Consider the following 20,425-nt stretch of genomic DNA (forward strand, 5'->3'; position numbering starts at 1 on the left):
AAAATAGGGCTTGAGGTGGCCCTTGTTGACTAGTCAGATGGCTAGACCTGGATATTTGAGGATAGCTTATCCCGTCGGGATGTTTCTGTTATCGTTATCTGTTACTTCAGTGTTCGTTTTCGGGTTCAACCTTCGGTTTGACATTTGCCTGCCTCGGCTCCGGCTTCGGCTCCGGCTTCGGCTCCGGCTTCGGCTCGATGTTGCATGCAACCTCTGGTATGACGTAGTGGCGGGCAGCAAAGTTGTACACGAAACGGCCTTGCCACCACACCGAATTCAGTCGACGTTGGATCAAACATGTGTATAAGTTGCCAACGAACTCAACTCAGCAATGCAACGCGAAAATGAGCACATGTTAAGGGAATATGTTTGTATGGTGAAGGGAAACCAAGGCAAAGCGCGTGCATTCAATTTCAAATCGTCGTCGTGAATTGGCTTGTGTGGAAAACTTCGAAAATTAATATAAAATCTTAACAATAAAAGTAAATAAAGGGACAATTGTTTAAAAACGTGTGAGCTTGGACCAATGTGGATCATTTTTAAAATAAATTTAACAAAAAGTGAAAAGTGAATCTGTATGTATGGAGAAGGGAAACCAAACCAAAGCAAAGTGAATTCAGTCTCTGAGGCGAGCGGGTTGGAATAACGGTTATTCTTCTGTTCCACCCACATCTACCACCTCAACAAATGCTCTTCGCTTCTGAGATTTACAGTTCGTGGCTCGTGACACAGTGATGCCAAAGCGTGCCAGTGTGCGTGTGTGTGTGTGTGCTAGTGTGACCGTTAATCGGGTTTGAAAAATTTCAAATACAAAAAATCGTTTCGAATAATAAAGAAATCAATCGAATGAGATGCCTCAATCGCTGCCGCAGATCATCGGTAACGGAACAAAAGGCAACTAGAGAGCAATTGTTAAATTAACAGAGATTAAAGATTGAAACAAAGAAACGAGATATCTCTGCCAGTGTGCCCCTGCCAGTGTGCTAAGTGATACAACTCTCTCTCATCTGTGCATGTCTGTGCGTGTCCACCCGCGTGTGTGAGTGCCAGTGTTATCTGTCTAACAATTAATTAGCATTTAAATCGCTCATTTATCTAACGTTAGACCATCCATCCGAAATCCATCCCTAATCAAACAGCTCAAAAGAAAAACGTGAACGGTGGAACGCTGAACCTAAGAAAGGGGGAGAACGAGAGGCGAAAACGGAACAACAAATTTGTAAGTAAGTGTGTCAACCTGTTAATTAGCATAAAACAAACTGAAATGAAGCCAAATTAAATTATACAATAATACACAACATTGCTGAACTTTAAACCAAAAGTACTGGGAAAATGTTTAAGGTGGGGGCCAAAGAAAAAAGTGCGTAAAAAACGCCAGACCTGAAAAAATAACAAACATTTGCATTCAAATAAACACGAACAACACCCGCAATAAGTGCTGGTCCTGCTCTCCGGGGGTATGTCCTTTTTTTTTTTTTTTGGGTCGGAAAATGCGTCCGTTTACATTGTTGTTTTTCGCTTTTTTCGCGAGAATTTTGTAGACATTTTTTTGTGTGTAATATTTTGTTTATTTATGGTCGAGTTTTAGCGAGGAAAATGGTCTCCAATTTGTCGAAACCTTGGCCGGAGAATCAGGGATTTGCCAAAGGATTTGCATACATTTGCAAACCGTCAAAATGGCTTAATCCCAAAGAGTTTTTTCTGCTAAACCAAGAATGAGAAACTAAAGTACTGTCTGTTTCCATACAGTATCTTTTTTCCCTTGAGAATAGATTAAATTTGTGTAATTTTTCCAAGTGAAAAATGTTGATTAGGCTTTGTTTAGGCTTTGATTAAATATTTGCTTCACGCACATAGAATTTATGTGGCTGAAAGGGTGAATATACTGAGTATTATTTATTGATCTTGTAGCAATATGAATATGTGTTCTTAGGAGCTGGGTTTTTGTTTTGAAATGGTCATTTGAGTGGAAGCAAGATAGAGTTTTTGTGGAAAATCAAAGGCTGTATTATTCAATTTGAATTTAAGTTTTTGTTTGTTGGCGCAGAATAATTGTATGTAGATTGGAACGGATTATGACATGTAAGAGTGGTGTATAAAATGATTGACCCAATTTCAGGATTATTTAACAACCCATTTTGTATGGAGATGTTCGAGTTATTGCGAATATTTGAATGTGGACTTCGGAAAAAATGACTAAAATAGCCCAGAAAGTAGCCAACTGAAGAAGTTGATGCCTTCACATTTGATGTCATGCTCTCTCCCTGTCCTTCATCTTCAAAGCTGCTGTTCTTATAGAAAAATACTCAATAGTTTCCATCTAATCTCCATCCATTTACACCTGAGAATTTCCTGTAGCTACAGCCAGGAACTTAATCTTCTTGTAGCTTGTTGATTGCTTTCGGTATTTCTGGTGTAGTTACAACTGTACAGGAAAGCTCTCCCAAGACAGCTTGACCGTTTTGCTGCATAGCAAATCAAAATTTGTAAACCATCAAGTTAATGAAAAGCCCTTGTCTTGTCTGCTGTAAATGGAAATACTTCTACGGGGGAGACAGACAGACGAAAAAAAAAACATCCAAATTGATCCCAATTGTCAACGATTTGAGGCACGCTCTCCAAGAGTGGGCCGCGAGAGTCGTGTGCCCTATTAGCCTCCAATAAAAATTAACCTGGCCCCCATCCAACATAAATCCCAGACAGCCAAGACGTAAATCTACGGACAGGCCGCAAAGTCAAATGAAAATAGCACGTTTTCACTCCCGAAAAAATATTTTCATTAAAAGTGTGGAAAAGATTCACAATACGAGTATGTGAAAAAAAAAACAACAACAGACAGCCGGCAGCCAGCAGCCAGCAGTCGGAGAAAGAGAGAGTGCTTCTGGGAGGCTGGCTGGCTGGCTGGCTGGGCTGGCTGCGATGAGATGGAAATGGGAGATGGGAGCATCAACATTCATCAATCTGTCAGTGGGGCCTGTCAGCTGTTTTAAGCACCCACAAAGTGCTGTTCCAGGCAGACCCAGAAACAGCACAACAGGAACAAGCTACAGCAATTCGGAGACGCCACACAGTCAGTCATTCAATAAAGATCGAACCGAAGTGAACCAGCAAAACCAGAAGATAAGAAGGGCAAAACAGATGCAGTCGAAACAGTTGATGCTCTTGCAGGTTGATTGTATCATTAGTTTATCTATATAGTCGTAAGTCGTAAGAAAATCTACTAAAAGATAAACTTCATCTTCATAACAAACATCTGATAGAGGTCCCAGTACCCAGTGCTCCGAAAGAGTATCAAGATAAAGATGAATCAGTCTCTTTTGAAACATGGGGACCCAAACACCAAAAACACACAAAATGTAAATGTGAAAATTTCGGAATGCATTTCTTGTGGCCCTTTCGACAGACGGGTCATAAAATTGTTGTACTTTTTCTTGGGCAAACTTTGTTAAACTTTTTCTTTATTCTGTTGGCTCATTGTTTTTTGTTTGCTGTATATTTTTGTTCGCTTAGCCACGCGCAAAACGTGCGCCAATCAATTCCACAAAGAACCGAAACCAGCAAAAGATACGAAAAATAAAACAAAAACAAGAAAAACCCTTAACCGTGTGAACAACTTTGCACTCCCATGGCAAAGGCAAATTAAGGGAAAATGAAAATGAAAAGAGAAGAAGACCGCGTCAAGTCGTGTTAAAATTAGAGACAAAAGCAATTTGTCTTTGTGCAATACTTCAGTCGATACTCAGACACAAATGTATACTTGGAACCACTCGAAAAAGTATCTTGCAGATACATCTACACATTTACATCTGATGAGCCGACTGGGCTGCTTGGGTCTATTAAGCGAACGTGTTGATTGATTTTTATTTTCATGGCATTACATGTAGATAGATATCCCACACACACAACCGCCACAGAAATTGTGTGTGTTTTCCCCCTTGCGGTTTTTTTTGTGTTAATGAAAATTCGACTCGGTTTTCCCTTCCAAAAAAGGAAAGGCAGCCAGACAGAGATGCTGCTAAATCATTCAGCACTCGAGCACTGCCAAGGGTTTGCCGTCTCTAGTTGATTCTATTAATTACAGAATCGAGCTGGAAAGTGGGTCTGTCGCACGATGTGCTGGGAATCAATGACTTATTAAGGAGTCTCATTTCAATGGAGGAGAGGGAAGCGAGAGTTTTCATGCTCTGGTTAATACTGGTAAAATACTCGTTACTTAGCCTTAAAATCGCTACATTTAGTCGCGAGAGGTTTAGAGTTGAGCCAGTCCATCTTTGATCCGCGGTAATTCAGTTTAGAATCATTTGATGTTCTGCCAAAGACAGAACCACTTTAACCCCCAAAGGGTATAATTGAAGTCTACATTCTCCTCTCCTCATTCTTCCTGCCCTCTGCCACAGAACACTTTTTTTTTGTCAACACCTTAGCAAATAGATTTCAGTGTCGCCCCAGCACTTAGAGGACTGCTGCTGCCACTGCTGGTGATTCTGTTGGCTGCCACTTGCCACTTGCCACTTTCACGACCAAAAATTGATTGATTTTATTTGCACAAAAATGGAAAAGAAAACTTCTTTGGGCAACTCTTTCCCCAGCAACCAGCAACAAAAAAATCACCCGAGTGTTTGTGGGTCCAAAAATGGTGGAAGGACAGAGTGCTGGTTGAGGTATCTGTGACTGACATTTTGTGGTTAACTCATTTACACAGGTCCGCCAGCTCTTTGCTCCTTGTGAACTGGTTGAAACCGAGGGCTGTTCCGGCCATCCCCTCGTCTATGCAAAGTTATAGAATATTTTCATTATTTAGGGCTGCATTGGAGACCATCTCTTTGCTGCTGTCTGGACCCAACTCTAAATGCAAATTCCTCATTGACTTGTGGCTTGAAAATTATTTGATAGTCCTGGCCCGGCCATTTCTACCCCATTTTTTGTGTGGTTTTAGTGTGCATTATCGATGAGAGGATGTTTCTCATTTGTTGGAAACTTCACCTGAAAGCTCTCTGCATAGTTGTGACTCGATTTCATTTCCGTTGCTGCAGCTGCAGCTGCATCTGCAAGAAGCAAAAATTGTCATGAATAAATGATGATGATGGTGCTGACGATAATGCTGGTGCTGCTGCTGCTGAAGCGAAGACACTCAAATATTTTACACAGTAAACTCTCATTTCATTCCATCTGATTACAAAGAGTTTATTCCATTTCTGTAAATATATTTTACTGCCAGCAGGAGAGTATATTAAATATATTTGAAATCAGCAGCAATTGTGGAACATCACCGTCAATGATCCAGATATTTTAGTAGACATTTTTAGGATAATTTACGAAGCTCATGCATATACCTGAAGTCCTCCACATAGTCCTGGGTATCTCATTGTCGTGCCACTCTAGGTTTTACCTTTTTTTACTAGCTTCCATAGCTTCCTGTGTGTTTTTCCAAATTTATGGCATATTCCCAATTGATTTGGTTGGGACCAAGTTAAATAAAACCAAAACCTTCGTCGTCTTCGGTCTCTGTCTCTCTCTATTATCTTGCCAAAATATATTGAGAAACCTGGCTGCGCTCCGCCGTCGCACTCTGGCAATTAATTTGAGCCCTCGACACTCCATACTCCATGGAGATTGTGTGCAGCTTTTATTATGTGAAATGGGTTGATCGAAAATTCCAAAAATTTCAATGAAAAATGTATGGATAATACAAGTATTTATACTTGTATTATATTCATACTTTTCATGGCTGACAGGCCTTTGTGTTGAGAATAATCAAAGGCATATTTTTGCACAATGGAAATTGTATTTATTTTTAATTTTGAATTTTTTTTGTATATTTTATTGAGTATAATTTTGATTTTATCGATTTAATTGGAAATTAGTTTAAGCTAAGCGTTGAAACACGATATTGAAAGTTGAATATAAATGTTTTGCTCAAAGCCAATAACCAGCAAAATGTTAAATATTCCATGGTTGGAATGTGATGGAAATTCTTTATGGAACTATGTTAGGGATACAAGAAATTATTGTTCAATAAGCAGAAAAGCTGAAAGTATGATACCATCAAATATGCAAAACATAAATAAATAAATCTCTTTTGCAAAATAAATCCCCATAAATCCGTGAAAAAGTTAACATCTTGAATATGTAATTGAAGGCCCACGGAACGTTGTAAAAAATTACAATGCTAAATAAGTAATTGCAAACCACTCTGGGACACAATTTTTCACACTTTTGCTGCCAACGACTCATTCAAAATTTGTACAACAAAATATTTATTTCACACAACTTGAAATTTAAAATAAATTTCGAATGTAAATATTTATATTTTTTGTATTTATTTGGCGTATCTACATAATATTTATTACAAAGTGATACATTTATTGTATGGCATAAATATTGGAATTTATTTGTACGTAAGCAAACATATGCAGCAACTAAAGTCAATTGCCTAAAAAGCTGGGAATATTCTTTACAGTTGCAAAAATATGTTTGCATAAATGAAATCAAAAATTGAAACCCAAAAAATTATAGCAAACAAATGCAAAATATATTCACACATACGTTTGTGAGTTATTTTCTGGGGCAGAATAAAAAGTTGAGCTCTCGATTGATTGACAGTCAAATTAGCGGCAAACAAATGGCGAGAGGCCATGGCAAATAATTTATAGAAATGCGCGAGGCATACATGTATCTGCTGTGTATATGGCATATCAATCAAATAAATTATGGAATTGTGTAAGGCACATTACGGCAAATCGGCAATCCAATAGTTGCAAATCAATAGGGATACGGAGGCATGGGCATGGGCATGGGCATGGGCATGGGCACTTGTGCAGCAGACAATCATCATTTACTCGTTCGCTCAGTCACTCAGTCAGTCAATCAAATGTTGCACATTAGGATGGTTGCCGGGGGCGGAGGGGGCTATGCCTCAAGTGGCATAAACAAGCCAGAAGCTCTCTCTCTCTTTCCATATCGGAACTGGCGCCGGCGTCGCTGCAACCTAATTTTCCAATATACTCGTACTCGTATTCGTACTCCCATCGAACTCTTTTCGGCCCTATAGCTACTGGCGCTATATCAAATATGGCATTCATATGCTGCTGCCGCTGCCATCGAATCGAATGTTTACACAGGGATGGGTGCTGCTTTCTATGGGCCACTGGGGCATGGTGAAGAGATGTGGCACACGCATCATCACTCATACGTCACGTCGTCTGACTTGTATATCAATTTGGGTGGGATGGAACGTGCAACGAGCGGGGGGCAAATGTATGGGATCCTAATAAAAAAATACAAATACAAATTCATAGATGATGGATTCGAACGAATGACAAATGCTCTTTGGAAATGGTCGTGGGGGATGACATTCAATAGCTCTAAATAATTGAATGAGTGGGAACAGACCAACAATGGTTTGAGATCCTGCAAGACAAAGTGGAATAGCTTCAACACATGGTCCATGGTTTGCTCTTCTATGATTTGGCTATTTTATTCCTTTTTTATTTAATGCATGTCAAGCTTCCAGTTTGCATGCCCTCCCTTTTGCCATTGCTATTATACTCCGTCTATAGTGTATAAATACGGGCAAGCAGAAGTACGTGCCTCATGCCTCATGGCTCAATTCAATTGCAACCCAATTGACGTTTGCATAAATATTTTCTCCTTCTCAGTTTAGCCTTTTTCTATGGTGTTCTTTGCTGCCGGTGCTGGGTGCTGCTTCTACTCTTAGTGATACGCGAACTGCCCTCTGCCCGAAGTTTGCACAGTTTATAAATTTTGTAAGTTTCCCTCAGAGCCCAGTCCACATTGTTTTGGGTGGGAGCTACGGCTGCTGCCTGTTGATTTTTTATGGCACTCGATGCGTGTTGCTCTTTAGCACAAAATAAACAAATTAAAGCGAACAGAATGCCTCTTTTTGTTGTTTATAAATGCTCCTCATTCTCAGTGCTATTATTCTTTCCCTCTGGTTGTTGTTGCTGCTGCTGTGCTGCTGTTGTCGGTTTATTGGATGGCTTGAGATTTCACATTTGCCGTAGGGCCCGGCCCGCTCGCCTTCGTTTTGTTTATGGAGTTTTGAAATCGATTTGGCAACGCCACAAGTGGGCGAGATCCCTGTCCCCAGCTCCCTCATTCCACCTCATTCCACCATCCAAAAGAATCCCAATAAATTCTATAAAAAAAGAATTTCTCATTGCATTGGAATTCCCTCGCCTGCTTTGTTTGTTATTTATTCGATTTGACTTAATTAATTCCCATCATCATCATTTTATGTTGGCTAATTTTTTGAGTGGTGCCCCCACAAACATTTTTGTTGGGGCAACTTGATCTGCCTTCAATCAAGTCAAGTGCTTCTGTGTGGCTGAATGAAATTGGTGCGATTATGGGTTAATATTCATGAATATTTTTGTGGTGAGTTCTTGATGAGGTGGGGAATTGTAATAGAGATTTGGTTACTGCTTTCAAAAGGATGAATCTTCATTCTAGTACAAATTATTTCATTAAATATATCTGGAAGCAGACCAAAGGCAAGAGATGCATATTTGCCTTTTATTTATTTCTCTTTTTTGACTCCGTCTTTGCAAGTCTTCTGGCAAATTTATGTTATACTTCCAATTAAAAACCAACATAAATATCAATTCAACATTCGTTGTGACTTGAACAATTATGAATAATCGTCGGTCCAACAGAATTTCACACATAAATAAAATAAAAACTGAATATTGAATACTTTATTCATCCAGAAATTCTCCAGAAACAAACTTTCGGCTACCTGTTCTCAGCTACCAAACTATAAACCCGATCCCAGATAAATGGCTTCATTGAACCTTGCCAAACCCACCCACAGGACGCATTCACTTTCTCTTTTCACAAAGACTTGCTGAATAATTTGGGAATTTTTGCACTTGCAATTTGAACATTTTTATGCTACCTCAGAGGCTACCCCCTCATCATTCGGCTACATGGCCAAAAACCAAAATTCAATTACCTCAATACGCTCTGGGCCATGATATTGTAACCTGAGCTGAGGAAGCACGGAAAATGCCTGGGGTGCGATGTGGCATGTACTATGTAGAGGAAAAGCGAGCACAAAGAACAAAACATTTCTTTTTTTTTTTGGCATATGCTAGATTATAGAAGGACAGAGCGGACAGAAGACAGGTGAGGAAAAGTCAATCACTCAAATAGGAGCTGTAATTGATAACTTTTCAATTTTCGATGGCCAGAAGGTGGCCAGAGGGGATGGGCTTCTGTCCTTGGCAACATTTCATTTTCCCCATCATGAACACATGAACAAAAAGAAGTAAAAGTTCTTCGAGTTTCCATTATTTTAGTGCGTGTCCCCATGGCACTTGTGGGGCTGCTGCCAGCTGCCAGCTGCCCTTTTGTCTTCCATTCATTTGTCATTGTGGGTCGAGAGAGAGAGGAAAATGAAAGAGAGTATCATATGATTTTCTCATTGTGCCAAAATTGCAATTAATTTTTCAATAAATTTGACTTCTAATTACAGTCTAAGGGGAAGTGAAGTCAAGTGTGTGGGCGTTGGGGCATTCCCCGGAGTGTGCGTCTATCTACTCATTCATTCGATTACACTTTTCCGCCACTTAACGACAGAATTATGCAAATGAAGCTGCCAAAACACGCGAGCCATGCGAGATCGTTTCCCCGAGATACAACGAATTAGGTTTGCCCTTTAGAGGGTAGCAAATTAAGGGCAACAAATGAGTAAAGTTGGTGGAATAAATCACTGAATCGAATGATAACTACGCCTTAAAGAGTGTGAAACGTTTTTGCAGGTTTTCTGTTAAGTCCGTAGTGCACTGCTCGCTCTCGTTTTCCATTCTAATTGGTTTGATTATTTCGTTGCCTTACAGTTTTCCGGTACAAATTTCTTTGACCTCAATCCCCATGTACTGCGAATGAAGTCTTCTCACCTGGCTCAAGTTATTTAGGGCTCTGGCCAGGACCCAGCTCAGGGAGAGAGTATCGCTGACAGGCTGACATACGAGACCAGCAGCGCCACCCCAAGGAAACCCAACAACAGGCTGGGGAGTCGTCGTCTCAGTCACTTGTGACTGTATCGCATTTGCTTTGAAATTAGTTTTCTGCCAACCAAAAAAAAAAAGATACGGAAAAGAGAAGGAGCCAACGAAACGAAAGTAAAGGAAAATGAGACGTGTGTGACGGTGTTAGAGCTCCGTGCACCTGTCGAGGAGTGCTGGGGGGGATTGTCTGTTCATGCCACAATGAGGCGGGGAAGGATAGGTGGAGAGGCGGAGCGGCACTGGTGTTGCCTATGGCACTGAGTCCTTGTTGACTTGTTTCGGAACGAACAGATACAAGGCTCAAACATAGACAGATACAAAAAAAAAAGAAACACCACTACAAGTCACATTATGGGAATACATTTGCAGTGTGAGTTGAAGTTTACATCTGTCAGGTAGGAGATTGCATGCAAACACTTCCCAGGCTCTACACGGAATACTCTGCTCGTTTTCTCCTCGCACTCTATTCTACCATCCACACACCACGAAATGTCTTTCCTTTTGTCAATCAAAGCCCAATCATTGGCCCACATCCATGTGATATAAATATGAGTGCATGTCAGAGAAGTTGGAAAGTTTCAGGGTTCTAGGAGGGGGTCACATGTGTAGTAATTGTTCGGCAAAATGCTCGAAAATTGCAATCGGATGCATGCTGGTCTCTGTGTCCTCTGTCCCGAAAATTGTTATTAAGTTTCCTCATTATTGCCAAAGAGTTTTCTTCTATTAAAGTTAAGTTTCGTTTTACTGCAAGAAGAGAGTCAAACGGATTAAAGATATTTCCTTCAAGTTCTGCTCTCCCCGATTCATTCATCACCTCCTGCTCACCTCTTCAGTCAATTGATCAACTCTGAGCTGTACTCTCCATACGGAGTAGACCTTCAATTATCCATCAATTAGAGACACATAAGGCCCAGGGCCTATCCCAGTCTTTCCATTTAGAGCTCAAATTATTCATGATTTCCATGGAAACCCAAAAGAGCAAAGGGAACAGAGACAAAGCAGAAAAAAACAGAATGGGAATCCCAAAAGAAAGCGAAGAAGATAAATGACCAACAATTAGTCACACCTACGATGACAATCATTGAACGATTTTCGAATTCAATGGGATGTGTGGCTCGATATGGCAAGGCTGGAGGGGGAGCTACCCCCCCTCATGGATGGACAAAAGTTGAAATCCAATTCAAATCCAGTCGAGCCTTTGGGGTCTGGTCTGTTCGGGCACTAATGAACATTTTCGATGGCACACACAAAAACAAAACTTTCAATTCGAGCTTAATTGTGCCTCCGGGCTTGTGCGGGTGGGGAGGGGTGCACCGATTACAGAGGGGTATACCAAAATGCAAGCTCATGTGTAGTTTTGATTAGCGTCAGGTGCCATGTCAAACAGCAATTTGTGGCCCAACGAATTGTTCTATCATACTCCTCTACAGAAATGACATTTGAATGATGACAACGAATCGGCGACTGGTGTCTCATGATGGGTAACAGGTAACAGATCGCAGGTGACAGGTGGCGTCTCTTCCGCTCGCCTCCCCCCACACTTGTTGTCGTTGAGGGTTGGGCGGCACACACCCAGAACAGACCATGGAAATGTCTCTATTATGCCCAACCAAACAAGCAAACAAATTACTTCTGTCTGCCTCTGATGACTCAGAGGCGTGTCAGAGACTCCCTCCTCCCCCCTTCATTATACTATTTATATTTCCATTTCATTTACGAATTGTTTTTTCTTTCCATTGCAGAGAATCATTGAGAAAGAAATAGAAGAACACCCGCAATCAAAATGTTTGGCCAACACAATTTGCTGGCCGCTCTGTTGCTCATCGGCACATTGAAAGGTGAGTGCGAGCGAATACAAAATTGAACCATAGAAACTCTATCATACCATGACCAAATGTTACCCAATTATGCAGACTTCATTTGTCAACGTTTTTGGCGAATATTCAAATATGAAATTTCACACTCTGGCTGACATTTTCCAGTCAGCGAGGGGCAGGCTGGCTGGGAGACACAGATACGGAGGCAACTCTGACCGCAGCCAGGCGCCGGGCTCATGGCGTGCCTCATAAATTAATTTACACTTGAAACTGGCCAAGCCAGCAACAACAAACAATGGCAAAAACAACACCAAGCGTGCCAGTGGCACCAACAAAAAATACAAGTTGCAACAACAGCAGCAGCAGCAGCAGCAGCAGCAGCAACGAAATTGAATGCTTTATGCCACCCATGGTGCAGTGGCATTGCAAAATTGCAGTTTAGAGTTTTGCCGGGCAAAAGTGGAGTTGGTTTTTACGAGAGGGAAACCGAGTGCCGGGCACACTGTACAGTGGGAACGATCAGATCAGGTTCGGAGTTGAATTGTGATATTCAATGAGTTCATTCTCAAATGATTCTTTGAATCTGATGCCTGAAAAGGTTATTGAAATTGGAGTGTTTAAATGTAAAAGGAAATAAACTTTGGTTTCCATAGCCCTAGCCTGCTCTTTCCTGACCGCGCTTTTGAGAAACTTCTGCTCTTCCACGTAAAAACAACAAACAGAGAGAGAGAGAGAGAGAGGGAGGGAACCTGGACCACACTGTAAGAGTGACCTAGCTCCCCCCGTAGCCCGATCCCCACAGCGGTCGTTATCAACGCGGGAGCCACGCGTCTGTTCAATTGAAATTGACGCTTACTGCGTTTACTTTCTTCGCGCATGAATTTGTTTATTAACAATTCCCTAAAAAAAAAGCGCACAAGAAAGGGGCACGGGAAAGAGGGAAGGGAATGGAAGCAAGAAAATGGGAATTTATTGAGGGTAGTCAGGGAAGCTGAGCAAATTGCTCTGCGGCGGCACTTTGTCGACTGTCGTAATAATTCTGTTGCAATTGAAATAAATTAAATTGCATGCGGAGCCATTGTCGTCGTCGTCGTCGTCGTCGTTGCCGTGGCCGTCGCCTGTTTTCCCCGTTATTTGTGTGCGCTTTTGTCAAGCGAAATTCCGTGTGTGCGTGTGTGTGCCTGCGCGTTTGGCATCCACATTCGAGATCCATGGCCACAAGCCACCCAACACCCCGCTTCGCCACCCCACCGAATGCAGATGCACTAAACCACAGCCCCAAACCCATCGCAAACCCAAACCCGAATCCACACCCGAACCCGAACGCGAACCCGAAACCCGGCAAAGTCATCACATCTCGTGATGTGCACATGTCACTGCGGCATTTGTTTAATTAACAAAAACGCCGAGCCCTGGCCCCCCTGTTATGCTGCTGCTGCTCGTGCTCCTCCTCTGCTGATGGTGCAGCTCTGTGGATTGTGGGTGCTAAGTGGTGGCCAGGCTGGCTGTTGCTCCCCTCCCATTCCTCACTCTCGTTCCGTTTTCAAATTCAGCCAAAAAAGCCTTGCGGTTGTCAGTCATCGTTTGTCTTTGTAATTTGTGCCCTGATGAGTTATATTTTCCGAGTGCGTACAAGTACGAGCACGACTAGTACCATGTCTGCCCGCCCCGACTGATTAATGTGGGAATGTGTGTGCCTGTGGATCATGTGTTGTGTGCGCGTGGAAGATGAAAACATTTTCTGATGCAACGGTGAACTTTTGTTTATGAGACAAGACAAATAAAACACAAATTTACTGCAGAGTAAATGCTAGAGGAATAGGTTTCCCCCCTTTGGGTGCTTATTGACTGGGATTTGTAACAAGGTTTATAATGAAATTTAAAGTTGCAGTCGATATATGCATTAGGGGTGTGTTTTTCTGGAAGGATACATTTGGTACACAGTGCACAATCCGAGTGCAACCCAAGTAGAACGAATGTGGAACTTAAGTTAACACAAAGTTCGCCGAGAAACAATTATTTTCCATTAATTGTGCATTAAAAACGAAATAATATACATAAAACATATGTGGACTCCATGTGGAACGTATGTATGAGCATCTATTGCATGTAACCACATTTCATCTCCATGTTGAACCTGTTAGACTTCCAAGTTTTCAAACAATTCTCCAAATAAAAAACCACAAATCAGCTTGGCGGTAATGTCACACAACCAAAACTTTCCCAATAAAATGTTGAGCAAACTTAAATAAAACCAACAACAACCGCAACACAAAAACCATTTGAAGAGTAAGAAAAACGGAAATGAAAACTGTTGCTGACATTTTCCTGGAAGGTTAAGACTGGGACGGAATGGGAAGACGAATTCAAGAAAGAATGGAAAAACATTGAGAAACATTAATCATTTAATTTGATAAGCTATAAACGAAGTTTGCGATAATCTTTTTACGTGCAGCCACAACAAGGGGAACGGAGCCCATAGAAGGGCTCTCGACATGCTCTCGTATTCCCTTTCGACTTTTTTACTTTGTCTGGGTCTTGAGTTTTTTTGGGTGCTGGTGTTGGGGATGTGAATGGGGATGGGGGGCTGGCTTGGGTGTGCTATTGACGCATTGCATGCAATTTCAATTGATTATGCTACGCTTGAAGGGGTTTTTGGCTTTGCTGCCACACTGGTGCTGGGGCTAAAAAGATGAGAGACAGCTGGAAAGAAAAACTACTTTTGGCTTTCACTTCACTTGCAGACAAGGGCAGCCCTTCCAGCGTGAGTCGAGGGTTGGCCAAACTTGTCGCATGAAAATGCAATTCAATTGATTTATGTGCTCAATGCAATTACTTGAGAGGCAGCTAAGCGATGGGGGAAGCGTTGGAAAGCCGGCCAGCAGGCAGCAGGCAGCAGGATGCCGGAGCCTGGCTGCGTGCCGGGTGCCAATAAAAATCCAAGTTGCCCCTGCAACTGACAGCCGCATAAATTGCTGCCCCCCAGCCCTAGTCGCAGCCACAACTCCTCTGGCAATGGCAACCCTAGACAGCGTGTCACTAGGTGCGAAAATACTCACCCCTTACTCTAGCTCTCGACCGAAATTAAACCGCCCAAGTCAATGGGCGTTTCTGGTGCCGCCCAATTAAATTTATTGCCAACTCTTTTGTGCCTGCAAAATTGTTTTTAATTGTCCTTGGCAATTAAAAACACGCCCAGCACCCAGATAACGAGGAGCACCCCCAAACTTCGCCCCGATCAGACCACGGCAGAAATTACTTAAGCAAGAACGTCGTGTGCCCTGGATAAACACAAATTTAAAGCAGATAAACTCAAGAGCATTTTGTGGTAAGAGTGGGTTAAGACAGCGCGTAAACCTAGGAAATTAAATGTAGAATCGGTTTCCCAACGTTTAAGCAAACAACATTCAACATGAATGTACATTAGACTTGGGGAATCATTCATTCCGAAGAAGCAATTGCAACACAACAATTTCCAAACTCTCAATATTCCCTTATAGTCTTTGTGTTTTAAAAAGATTGTAGTCCCAATGTAATCTTTTGACACAATTCATCAACATCAAAAGTGAATGTTTGACATTTTAATAGCGTTCTTTTAATGCTCAATAATTCAATAAAACAATAAAGTAAAGGAAATAAATGTTCAAAAGAAACTAAATAATAATTTTATGCTCTTGATTAGCAATAATATAAGCGCCGATCTGTGTTGTTATTAAGATTAGGTTGAGGAAACGAGGCAGATTAATATGTAAAGTCTCTTAAGCCAAATCAGGAATCGAAGCTCATTTCAGGACTTCCTTTTGCTATCTTTCCATCTTAAAAACTCATCTATAAAATGTCCTTTCAATGCAATTCATTTCCTACTCTCCCGCACCCTGAGTGGAAAGTTTAGCCTTTTGCAAATGAATGATTTTATGAGGAATGAATGACTAAGAAATGTAGTACCTGAAAGCCGCTTCAGCTTCATCAGCCTGCAGCCGAAACCAATGAAAATCTTTATCCTTTTATTCTGCCATTTTTCCCTGCTTTCATTTCCTTTTTTCTGTGTCCCATCGTCGTGGACTCTCCTTAAGAGATGCAAAGTAACTTCTGTCCGAAACCAATGTTGCCACATCTTGAGGCACTTTTTAAGCCACTTGCAGCCGGTCTAGCTTCCTTTGGCTATCTCCGCATCGAATTTTTTTCAGCTTTTCCCCCGGCTCTGCCTTCACTTTTCTCTTTGCATAGAAAAATTCACAAAATCGACGTAATGCAATTTCATCTTGGTTCTGTTTTTTCCCCTGAATAGCTCCCCTCCATCTGCTACTGGTCTTTTCTTTTTTTATTATCTTTATTATTAAAGTGGGTTTTTTTTGGCGGGCGAATGATGCGGAGTTGCAGTGAAAGTTCCCCGGAAAGAGAGCTTCCGCAGACGGACAATGTTTTTAACAATCAGTGGAAAAGTTTTCAAGTTGGCTCAATTTTTCACTTGAAGTCTTCTGTTTTCTTTTCTTTCATTTTTTTATAACAAAAGAAGCTTTTCTGCTGTTTTTTGTGTGGTGAAAATTAAAGTTGCTTGAGGACACCTTTTTCTGCGAATATTTTTTTAAGATTTTGCAGTTTTAAGTGTCAGAAATTGCTGTTGCAGAAAAGTATTTTAATTGAATTTTAGAGAGAATGAAACTCGTGTGAAATCTGCATCAAACTTAAATTTATTTTACGCAGAAAATCCTTGCCTCTCTTTAAGTCCAACTTTTCATTTCTCGGGGCGACTGATTTGGTTTCTGTTTACATCGAATAATCTACGAATCGAACTCATAAATCAAACTTTGCTCCACATATTTTGTTCCCTCGTTTGCTATCTGTGACTCCCTATCTGGCTTTCCCATTCCCATTCCCATTCCCATTCATCTCTCCCACTATCTCTGCTCCCCTCTGAATCTCTGCCACTCTAAATATTTCACTCACTTTCCTCACATTTTATTCAAATTCAACGTGTTGCTTTATCCAACCTGCACATCCATCGTTCATAACTTTTTCCTCTTTCCATTTGGAGCTCTCTGAACCGTCCATCCTGGTCTCTTGCGCCTGGTCTGGTTCTGTCCTGCCTGTCCCGGTCCACCCACCCGTTGGTTCTGGCCTGGCCTAGAACAAGCAAACACCAGTCGACGAGTTATGCAAAAAATAATCAAAAAAAAACCAAATCTTCTATGCACGGAATATATATTTTTTTGTGATATAAATTCCATTTTGACGCGGAATTTTTGTTCCAGGAGCCCCGCATGGTAGGGTGTGATCCGCAGGGGGTAGAGAATGTTTCCTGAGCTTTGATGAAAGGAGTGAAATGGTAACTTTTTCTGTTCTAGTGTAGTTTAACGTTGGCTTAGAGTAAGGCAGGGTATGGAAATAGCAAAGGAGACAGAATAGTGTGAAATTTACGAAAAAAAACTCCACAAAAAAGTACTTCAAATAATTTATTCGCTTATTTCTAAAACCAAACTAACACTTTTTTGGATATTACGAGGTATCTTCTTGGTCTCTCTATTCTCTGTTATGTCCCTGCCATATTTATTTGCTTTCCATGTGATTATTATTTCATTTGGCTTCGTCTTGCAGGCCCTCTGCCTACTGCTCGATGCTGTTCCCATTTTTTCATAATTCTTGGCGACTTTGTTTGTTTTAATTGTGTGTGATGGTGGGAGCTTGGGGGATTGGGGGAATGTATTGGGCACCATTCCACGCTTTACGCTCCATGGAACGTGTGGCAAATTGATTAGCATTTAAATTGCTTGCAAAATGTGTGGCACAAACAGCAAAAGCAACAGAAACAGAAACACAGCAGCCTCAGCAACGAAAAATTAAGCCATAAAGCTGAATGCAGACCAGAAACGGTGTGTCTCCCTCTCCCTCTCTCCCTCTCTGTCACTGTTTCTCTCTGGCATATGGCTTGGGGCAAGGTATCACCCACTGTAGCTCCTACCCCTCCTCGCGCTCCTTCTCCTGAATGCCCCATTTCGATTCCCATTGCTGCAATGAATTGCAAATAACGCATTGACCGCACTGCACCTTTGCCGCCACCTTTTGCGGACAACTCGGGGTGAACCCCAATCCCATATTCCAGGTGTGTGTGTGTGCGATATCTGTCTCTCCCTCGGACTGTGCCCCCCCCCCCCCCCCCCCACCACATACCTCTCTCCAGCACACTGTTTGTGCCGCATGTGGCTGCTGCCATCGCACAACAGCAACGTAAATGGCAGCAACAGAAACAGCGGCCACATGCAATGCGTTTACCGCCAAAAACAGAAAACTTCTACAACCAAAAAAATAAAAATAAAACACAAAAAGAAACCTACAACAAAATGCAGCGGCAACAACAAAAATGGAAAAAAGGAAACCAGAAAAAAACGCCAAAATAAAAGAGTGCACAACACGAGCATAAAATTTTTCATGAATTTGTAATTTATGTGCTAAAATGTTATCGTTGTTATCGCTCCTTTTGTGTTGGAGCGAGTGTGTGTGTGCGTGTGTGTGTGTGTGAAGGAATTGTTGTTGGCGTTCCTGGTGTAATTGTTATATACTCTTCAAGTGGATATTATGATTTACGCAGAAGAATGAAAATTTACAAATGATTTCTGAACCAATGTCGAGAAATTATAGCGGCAGAATAAATTGCTTTTATAGGGATATTTCTGTTTTACATAAATGAGAGTAGAAAGAGTATCCACAGTTTCGACCTTTCGTATTCGTTCCTCGTGTGTCTGCCTTTTCTGCTGTTGTTCAAAGTTGTTGGCCCACGAATTGTTGAGCACTTTCGGTTAGCATCAATGGAATAGTGAGTAGTGGTAGCAGAAGAGATGGTAGAAGGTTGTGCGGGAAACGGGAAGTAGCATATTGGATAGGGATACTAGAGCAAATTTTGTTAAATTTCGAGAGTTTGTTAAGCTCTAAAATGAAGGAGAAAATACACCAAAAACAAAAAGAAATCGAGTTCAACGGAAATTGTGTCATAATGTTGTTAGTTATCGTTGGCAAAAATTATTTAATTGAATTAGCAAACTTGTTTTGACTTACTTAAATAATTTAACAAATTTCGGCAATTATTGATTTATTTTATCTATATTTTAGACTAACTTCTACTTCTGCTATAATTTTAAATTGCCTTAAAATATGTGAATGCACTCATGAGTGTTGCTTTTATTGCATTTGCTGCTGCTTAAGAGTGCATCCATGCGTTGCCCATTCATGACCAATACCCATTGGTATTGGGTGTATTTCAGATTCTTCTGTTGCTATCAATAATTGTTGTTCCATTATTTCACTAATTAAATATTCACACATCTCTTTTATGAGTGTGTTCCACATTTTTCCAAGGAAATTCTTTCGTCTCCGCTCCGTTTTTCGCTTTCGCTTTCGCGTTGGCTCTTTTCATCTTTTCATGTTTCCTTTTAAAAATATCATAACCAATATCGATGACAACGACCTCCTTCTCCGCCTCCTCCTTTGCCGCCAGCGCCAGCTGCGGTCCGTTCTTAATATGACAAAAACAAAACAGCGAACCGAGCCAACAACAACAACAACAACAACAACATCCAGCCAAAAGAACAACAAACAAACGACTCAATTTTAAACTGTAGAAATTTCTTTTTTACTTGCGTATGGCTTCTGTTGCTGCTGCTGTTGCATATGGCAGGCCATCGTTAAATCGCGGAGAAATGTTCCTACTGCTACCCCGACTCACGCGCCACTCCTCCTTCTCCGCCTCCTACACCATCTCTGGAACGAGGGCAGGACGATGACGTGGCCACTGATGAGACGCCAGTTGTCCAGCCGCAAAACATTCAATTGAATCACCCCAACGACAGCAACAGCAACAGCAAAGTGCTCTAAAGACCCTTTCGTTCACACATGCGGGTTAAGGAAGAGAGTTCAGGGCAGAGGATTAGAGTGGTGGGGGGAGGAGTGACCATTGCAGTATCTCCTCAAAGGTCACCGCCAGTGCTCTGAGCTCAGAGCTCAGACCTTTTTCCAATGTTTTTATTTTCGTCTGGCCGTGCGCGCTAAGTAAACCGATGTTCCAGGCATTAAACTTGATAATGAAATTGAAAAATATACACACATAAAAGCAGTGAGTGAGAGCAAAAAAGATGGGAAATTGTAAAGGGATTGAAGAGGGGGCTAGATGAAGTATACATATGTAGATACCCTTTTTGTACATCGAACAAGAGAGGAATTTATTTAGCTTCCATAATGGCTGAATAAATTAGAAAACAAAATATAAAAGTCTGCAAAACAAATAGAAGATTAATAACAACTCATATTAAATACTATTCCTATATTTATTCACCATCTATGCACAAGTAAAAAGTTCATTTTATGCACCCTACAGACCATCTTCCATGTCTTAGGTGTGGGAACCCTAAGCTGCACGAGCTGCTGCTCCATTTGTTGGCTATTCCTCGCTCCTTATTTGTTGGCTCAAGGCAACGGATCACCATACATATCCATATCCATTAAGCTGCCGCCGTCAGCTATTCATGTTCGCGCTCATGTCCAGACTCTCTTCTCTCCTCTCTTCTACACCCCGTCTCCCCCGCTCGA

At 41.4% G+C, this 20,425-nt stretch overlaps 1 protein-coding gene across 3 annotated transcripts in view; it reads left to right on the plus strand.

The window, feature by feature from the left end:
• Window positions 1-462: 462 nt before the first annotated feature.
• The window catches only part of LOC117584167, an 80,272-nt gene continuing 60,309 nt past the window's right edge, over window positions 463-20,425 (plus strand). Inside the window, exons 1-2 of one of the 3 annotated variants that reach the window (XM_034272931.1) lie at window positions 463-1,223; window positions 11,774-11,869. In XM_034272931.1, the coding sequence (XP_034128822.1) occupies window positions 11,815-11,869 (55 nt within the window). In that variant the 5' untranslated portion in view covers window positions 463-1,223; window positions 11,774-11,814. The remainder of the gene's footprint in view (window positions 1,224-11,773; window positions 11,870-20,425) is intronic. The other 2 variants (XM_034272932.1, XM_034272933.1) reach the window with 2 other exon arrangements.

Source organism: Drosophila guanche, unplaced genomic scaffold, assembly GCF_900245975.1.
Source record: "Drosophila guanche unplaced genomic scaffold, DGUA_6, whole genome shotgun sequence".
Taxonomy (NCBI): Eukaryota; Metazoa; Arthropoda; class Insecta; order Diptera; family Drosophilidae; genus Drosophila; species Drosophila guanche.